The sequence below is a fragment of the Lactuca virosa genome, chromosome 7 (assembly GCF_052849685.1).
Source record: "Lactuca virosa cultivar CGN04683 chromosome 7, Lactuca_virosa_CGN04683_v6, whole genome shotgun sequence".
NCBI classification, from domain to species: Eukaryota; Viridiplantae; Streptophyta; class Magnoliopsida; order Asterales; family Asteraceae; genus Lactuca; species Lactuca virosa.
The window spans coordinates 163,621,250-163,629,525 of NC_136432.1; the positions used below are offsets into that span (position 1 = coordinate 163,621,250).

At 39.6% G+C, this 8,276-nt stretch overlaps 1 protein-coding gene across 1 annotated transcript; it reads left to right on the forward strand.

Moving 5' to 3' along the window:
* Positions 1-2,794: 2,794 nt before the first annotated feature.
* LOC145127278 (uncharacterized) lies at positions 2,795-6,429 on the forward strand. Its single transcript, XM_079062501.1, has 7 exons — positions 2,795-2,859; positions 2,980-3,215; positions 3,363-3,430; positions 3,475-3,931; positions 4,049-4,227; positions 4,597-4,931; positions 5,709-6,429. Exons 1-7 carry the CDS (start codon positions 2,795-2,797, stop codon positions 6,427-6,429), a joined length of 2,061 nt encoding a protein of 686 aa, XP_078918627.1.
* The last annotated feature ends 1,847 nt before the right edge of the window (positions 6,430-8,276 follow it).

Here is an 8,276-nt window from a genome sequence, read left to right on the forward strand (position 1 = left end):
ACCACAAAACTATATTGCATTTCTTTCATTTTGGCCATGCTTGGCTAGATTTTCATTTGGTTGATTAGGGTTTAATCCCATGGATGATTAGTTACTTTGAAGACTAAATGTTATCTTGTGTTTGATGTTTATGGAAATTTTTTCTAGTTAAATATCTTGTTATGTTTTTTTATATCTTTGATCATGAGCTTGGATGAATAAATATTTATTTTTGTTGATCAATTTCTTGGTTAAGTAATGGACTTTGAAGTTGCTAAGCAACAAAGGGTTTCTATGTTTGTTTTCATTTCATTTAAACCATGGGAATGTTTCCTCCATAATGATAATGTAAGCATTTGATTATCTTATGGATTTGGTAACTCTTAGAACTTAAAGCTAATTGATTTTCACAAGATTATATGCTTCATTGATTTTGTGACTTTAATTAAGGGAATGTGTTAGAGCTCCTCGAACCATTCTAATATCTAAGAAGAGTTGAGGCAATTTGTGCTTATGAATTGCTATATCCAAGTTAAACAAATTCACAAATGTTGTTCCATTTAGTCTAATGATAAGTCAACCATGTCATCCATGTGGTGTATCAAAAAATCAACCAATTTCATTTCATTGATTTTAATCAAATCTTTTACTTGTTTACTTGTCATATATACATTCTAGCTAGTTTTAATTTTGTCAAATAATCCAAAAGAATTAAACCCCCTCCATTTTACTTTCACTTTTGTTTTACAAGATCTTGAACAAGTGATTTACATAGAGACTTAAATTGAACCAATCTCCGTGGATACGATCCCTTTACAACTATACACTATTTTAGTGTGTAATATTTAGGGTATTTATTTTGTTGGCCTCGACAACCACCAAATTTTGGCGCCGTTGCCGGGGATTGGTTTATTTTTAATCAATTTTTTTCTCTATGCCCAGATCCCAACGTACAGGTGCTTTGATTTATAATCCGGAAATTGAAAAAGAAGCAATACGTTTGGCGAAGGAAAAGAGAATAGAACGTGGTCAAACCTCAAATCCTCACGTGGATCCGGAGGTTGAAATCGCTTCATCAAGTGATACGGAACCCGATTCTAGTCCCGACCCTCGCCAAGAAATTCCCGAAACACCACCCCTACAACAAAATCCACCAATTATTGAACCAATTGCAATGGCGGACGGAGGAGAAGTTCCCAAGAGAACTTTGAGGCAAATGATGGAAACCGATGTTACACAAACTCCAACCAGTGTCAATTACCCGGTTTTGGAAGGAGGCTCGGAGTTGAAGTCAAGTTTAGTCCATCACCTCCCAACTTTTCATGGATTGGAGAATGAAGACCCTCATAAGCACTTGAAGATGTTCCACATTATTTGCACTAGTATGAAGCCACAAGGGTCAACCAATGACCAAATCAAGCTAAGGGCATTCCCCTTTTCATTGGCCGATAGAGAAAAAGATTGGTTATTTTCTCTTCCACCGGGGTCAATCAACTCATGGACCGACATGGCAAGAGCTTTTCTTGATAAGTTCTATCCCGCTTCAAGAGTCTCAAGTCTTAGAAATGAGATATGTGGAATCCGTCAAGGTCAAAATGACACTTTTCATGATTATTGGTAGAGGTTCAACAACTTATGCTATAGTTGCCCACAACACCAAATTCCGGAACAACTCCTCATTCAACACTTCTATGAGGGATTGTTTCCAATGGAGAGAAGACTAGTTGATGCCTCAAGTGGTGGAGATGTCTTTAGCAAAACTCCACAACAAACAAGACAACTCTTCAACACCATTGCCGCAAATTCACAACATATTGTCCCTCGCCAAGATATGAAGAGAGAAACTCAACAAAAAGTCAATGAAGTGGGAACACAAAACCTAGAGTCTCAAATCAAAGATCTAACCTCCATTGTCCAAAAGCTAGCCATGGGACAAACTCCACAAGTGATGGTTTGTGGAATATGTGCAACGATGGGACATCCTACGGATATGTGTCCCATTCTTTAAGAAGATGCGGAACATGTAAATGCCACGGGAGAGTTCCAAAACTACCACAACAAGCCATCCGGTTACCAAAATGCATATAATTCAAGTTGGAAGCCAAATCCCAACATGAGCTACAACCCAAGACCATTTCCTTAAAATTCATTGGTTAGACCTTCCTATCCACCACCACAACCTCATTACCAAAATCCACAACCACACTATCAACCCAAACCGCATCCTCCACATCATCATCAACAACCCCCTCAATCCCAACCAAGTAGCTCCAGAATGTCTCTTGAAGACATTGTCAAATCCTTAGCCACTAGTACCTAGCAATTCCAAAAAGAGACAAGAACTAGTATCTCAAACCTTGAAGCACAAATGGGAGATATAGTTACATCCATAAGCAAGTTGGAGTCCCATGGGAAATTGCTTTCTCAAACCGAAAACAACCCAAATGTCAATGTGGTGACCTTGAGAAGTGGCAAACAAGCCGGAGAAGGTAGTTCAAAGAAGAAGCCAATGGAAGAGGAGGAAGAAATAGAGATCACTCTCGTTGAGGATCCCGTTGTCAAAAATGATGCACAAGTCGGAGCCCCGAAGAAGACTACCCCTCTAGTGACACCAATAGCCACTCAACCGCCATTTCCCTCCCGACTTGCAACTTCAAAGAAGAACATGGAGGAGAAAGAGATTTTGGACACCTTCCGAAAGGTGGAAGTAAACATTCCTTTACTTGATGCAATCAAACAAATTCCTAGATATGCAAAATTCTTGAAAGAGCTTTGAACCAACAAGAGAAAGTTCAAGGGAAATGAGAAAATCTCAATGAACGAAAATGCATCCGCGGTTTTACAAAGGAAGCTTCCACCTAAGTGCAAAGATCCGGGAATGTTTACAGTTCCTTGCAAGATAGGATATATCACTTTTAGTAGTGCCATGCTTGACCGTGGTGCTTCTATTAATGTCATTCCCTATTCGGTGTATTAATCATTGAATGTTGGTCCTTTAAGTGAAACCGGTGTCATAATCTCTCTTGCGGATAAATCGAGTGTCTTTCCAAGAGGTGTTTTAGAAGACGTTTTGGTGCAAGTGAACCAATTGGTCTTCCCGGCGGATTTCTATGTGATTGATCTAGATGAACAAGTGTCCTCAAAGTCGGGTATAATTTTACTTATGAGACCATTTTTGAAGATGGCTAGAACAAAGATTGATGTGTATGCGGGAAGTTTAACAATGGATTTTGATGGTGAAACAATAAGTTTTAACATTTATGATGTTATGATATATCCTAGTGATGTTTCATCCTTGTGATTTATTGATGTTGTCGAACCATTAACCCAAGAGTTGTTCGAGTTGTCTAATGGTGACATGTTGGGGATGATTTTGAGCAAAGGATTTGATTGTGGAAAATTAGCCAAGAAGTTGAAGCTCTACTCATTAGACCCGGAAGTTGAAAGATTGGTCAACAATTTAGAGATCAAGAAACTACTCAATTTTGTGTGAAGCAAATTGAATTACCTCAAACTCACACAAGATTGCCGCCCTCCCTTGTTCAACCACCGGAATTGGAACTAAAGGTTCTTCCTCAACACTTGAAGTATGCTTACTTGGGCAAAAATAAGACACTTCCGGTTATCATATCGACCTATCTAACCGAATTTGAAGAAGAGCAACTCCTCGAGGTGTTGAAGGAACACAAGGAATCCATGGGTTGGACGATTGCGGATATCAAGGGATTGAGCCCCTCCATTTGTATGCACAAGATCTTGATGGAGGATGAATGCAAGCCGAGTTGGGATGCGCAAAGAAGATTGAACCCGCCTATGATAGAAGTTGTGAAGAAAGAGATTTTGAAGCTCCTATATGTGGGGATGATCTATCCTATCTCGGATAGTAAGTGGGTAAGGCAAGTCCAAGTCGTGCCGAAGAAGACGGGAATCATGGTGGTCGAGAACAACAAAGGTATGATGGTCCCCACCCGCGTGAAAAACGGGTGGAGAGTATGTATTGACTACCGCAAACTCAATGCAAGCATAAGAAAAGATCATTTCCCATTACCTTTCATTAACCAAATGTTAGAAAGGTTGGCCGGAAAATCTCATTATTGGTGTCTAGACGGGTATTCCGGTTTTCACCAAATTCCGGTGGCACCGGAAGACCAAGAAAAGACAAGTTTTACATGTCCATTTGGCACTTTCGCATACCGTAGAATGACCTTTGGATTGTGTAACGCCCCGGCCACTTTCCAACGTTGCATGGTTAGTATCTTTTTCGAATATGTCGAAAACATAATTGAGGTTTTTATGGACGATTTTACGGTATACGGAAACTCCTTTCAAGAGTGTTTGACCAATCTCACCAAAATTTTGAAAAGATGTATTGAAACAAATTTGGTTTTAAACTTTGAAAAATGTCATTTTATGGTGAGTCAAGGTCTTATTTTGGGTCACATTGTGTCAAAGAAAGGAATTGAGGTAGATAAGGCCAAGATCGATGTTATTCAAAGCTTACCTTACCCGACTTGTGTTCGGGAAGTTCGTTCTTTTTTGGGCCATGCAGGTTTCTACCGGAGATTCATCAAGGACTTTTCAAAGATAATAAGACCAATGTGCCAACTCTTGCAAAAGGATGTTGATTTCGAGTTCAATAAGGCGTTCAAAGAAGCTTTCAACAAGCTCAAAGAGTTGCTTACATCCGCTCCCATCATGCAAGCACCAAATTTGGATCTCCCCTTTGAGATCATGTATGATGCAAGCAACTATGCAATAGGCGCAGTTTTGGGTCAGACGAATGGAAGAGCCTCTCATGTGATCTACTACGCATCGAGAACACTAGACAATGCTCAAAGCAACTACTCTACCACGAAGAAGGAGCTATTGGCCATAGTGTTCGCTTTGGAGAAGTTTAGGCAATATCTACTTGGCACCAAAGTTATTGTGTATTCGGATCACACAGCTCTCAAGTACTTAATGACAAAGAAAGATGCAAAGCCAAGACTCATCCGGTGGATTTTACTATTATAAGAATTTGATTTGGAAATCCGGGACAAGAGTGGATGTGAGAATCTTGTTGCCGATCACCTAAGCCGAATCACTTCAAATGAGACTCCTCTCCCGTTGCGGGACAAGTTTCATGATGAGCATCTCTTTTCCCTTACTCAATCTACTCCTTGGTGTGCCGATATCGTTAACTTTTTGGTCACAAAAAGGTATCCCGACACATTCACGCGTGCTCAAAAAGACAAATTGAAAAGTGATGCAAAATATTATGTGTGGGATGAACCTTATTTGTGGAAACATTGTCCCGATCAAATTATTAGGCGATGTGTACCCCAACAAGAGCATCAATCCATTTTACAATTTTGCCATGAATTTTCTTGTGGGGGACACTTAGGACCTAACCGGACCTTGAGAAAGGTCCTTGAGTGTGGAATATTTTGGCCAACCATGTCACGTGACTGTTACTTGTTTTGCAAAAGTTGTGAATGGTGCCAAAGGACGGGGAACATTTCACAAAAGAACCAAATGCCATAAAATCAAATCCTTGTTTGTGAAATTTTTGATGTATGTGGGATTGATTTTATGGGTCCATTTCCCGTCTCATTTGGCAATGTTTATATCTTGCTCGCGGTTGACTATGTTTCTAAGTGGGTTGAGGCCAAATCCACATGATCGGATGATGCCAAAACGGTTATCAAGTTTTTAAAGTCTAATGTTTTTGTGATATTTGGTGTGCCTAGGGCATTGATTAGTGATAGAGGGACACATTTTTGCAACAAGATGATGGAAGCTTTGCTAAGAAAGTACAACGTGACCCACCGTGTATCTACCGCCTACCACCCTCAAACGAATGGTCAAGCGGAGGTTTCGAATCGTGAGGTGAAGAGTATTCTTGAGAAAACTATGAACCCGACAAGAAAGGATTGGAGTTCGAGGCTTGATTATACCTTGTGGGCCTATAGGATCGCTTACAAAACCCCGATAGGCATGTCTCCATTTAGATTAGTTTTTGGCAAATCATGTCATCTTCCTGTGGAATTGGAACACCGTGCATTTTGGGCGGTCAAACAATGCAACTTCAACATTGATGAGGCGGGAAAGCATAGGAAGCTTCAACTTCAAGAGTTGGAAGAATTAAGAAATGACTCTTATGAAAACTCGAGAATTTACAAGGAGAAAACGAAGCTTTTCCATGACAAGTCCATTACCCGCAAGCATTTTGATTCGGGACATAGGGTTTTTCTTTACCACTCGCGATTGAAATTATTTCCTGGAAAATTGCGGTCAATATGGATAGGTCCATTTGTTGTGCTAAAAGTCTTTGAGCACGGAGCGGTTGAGATCCAGAGTGAAGAAACAGGGCAAATCTTTAAAGTCAATGGGCATCCTTTGAAGCCTTTCTATGAAGGTTCTAATGCAGATGTTCTAGATGTCATCCAATTGGATGCCCCGGTATACTGAAATCGAAAGGGAAGGTCGTCTTGCCAAAGACGTTAAAGAAGGGCATTTTTGGAAAACTTAAAATTTTCATCTTTTCTAATTCTGAATAAATGTCTTAGATAGATCCTTTTTGCACTTAACATTTCTTCTTCTTCCTTCTTGCAGCAAAAGAGTGTTGGATTATAAGGTCCGGTGTTTGTTTTGGTCAAAGGGCGAAAATTGAGAAAATTGCAACAGGTTACACGCGGACTGCGTGTACTCGGGGGTGTGTCCGCGTTAATAAACAAATGGTCCGCGTGTGGCTCCCAAAAATGTCCGCGTCCAACATCAGAAACAGAAGGGTTTCAGATCAATTCACGCGGACCGTGTGTACTCGTGGGTCCGTCCGCGTGGGTTATTAAAACGGACCGCGTATCCCCTTCGAAATCGACCGCGTGTGAGGAATGCAAAACAGAATAGTTCCAGGGTTATTCACGCGGACCGCGTGTACTCGCAGACGCGTTCGTGTGACGTGTTGACTTCCGTTGACCCGGTTTTGACCACATTTGACCGCAACTTAAACCTAATAGAAGCAATCAGCCGCCATCTTCTTCCTCACTTCTTCTACTTCTTTTCCCTAAACTCCATTAAAACAACCTCCACCTCCACCTTACCCTTACCCCTACCCCAAATACCTATATCCTCCCCCCGATCCCCCGGTCTAGGTACTTCCACCTCGCCTTAAGCATTGAGGACAATGCTTGTTCTTAAGCTTGGGGTGGGATATTCCCTTTTCTTTTTGATTTCTCATGCATTTTAATTAGGTTGCATAGCATTTAGCCTTAAATTGCATTCATTTTTTTTTATAAAATTCCAAAAAGATTTTATTTTCTTCTTTTTCACTTTTATTTTTGCATGGCATTTAGCTTAGGGCATAAGCATTCATGCATTTTTGTTGTCTCTTTATTCTCATCTCCAAACATCTTTACTTGAAAAACACGGCACGCCTTAAATACAATTCTTTTGGAAACTCACATAACAAGTAAGAATCGCTCTTAGGGACTTTCAGTTGTTGCTTTTTCTCTTATATATACGTGGGGAGAGAGTGCAAGTAGTTGTGCATATGAATCGACTCATGTCAAGTGTGGCATAAGTAGGGGAAAACTTAGCCTCGAGCCGACTAGTCCCTCACTTGAATTTTCCTCAGAAGCCACAATAAAACCTCAAAGAAAGGAATAAAAGATAGATTTTGCTATTTTGAGATCTTTAGTGTCTAACAGCTACAATTCATATCATATCTCATTACTTTATGATTTAGTCACATTTTCCCACTTGATCTCGAATTAGCCTTAGTGTAGTTGTGCTCGTTTGGCCTTTTGCTTGGGTTAGACTTAGATTCTGCGTATAGTTGTATATAGTTTTGTATTTTTATTTTTAGGCTATACTTGTAAAACTCCTGTGGTAAACCAAAAAAGTGAGCCTAAAAGAGAGAGAGAGGGAGAGAGAGAGAGAGAGAGAGATACCCCTTTTTCCAGTTTTGTTTTGTTTTGTGAGTCAAAAGTAAATTGTTTCAAAAGTGTCGTTCGGAAAATTTTGCGTCAATTTACCAAAAATTTCAATAAAGTCTAGTATTTAGTTTGTGTACGTGAAATTTCATATGTAACCAACTTGTTTGGCGAAGTCAAATTTTGATCTTTCGTGAAATTTGAACCTTATGTTTGTTGGTTCTAGTCTTTAGAAGACTAGTTAAAAAAATAATAATAATAACAATAAAATGGTTTTGAAAAGTCGGATATTATCGCAGTCATAAAATGCGAATGTAGTTATATATTTTTTTAGGTTTTCCTCTTTGTGTCTTAAGTTTTTGTATTTGTAACATGTCCTTGGGG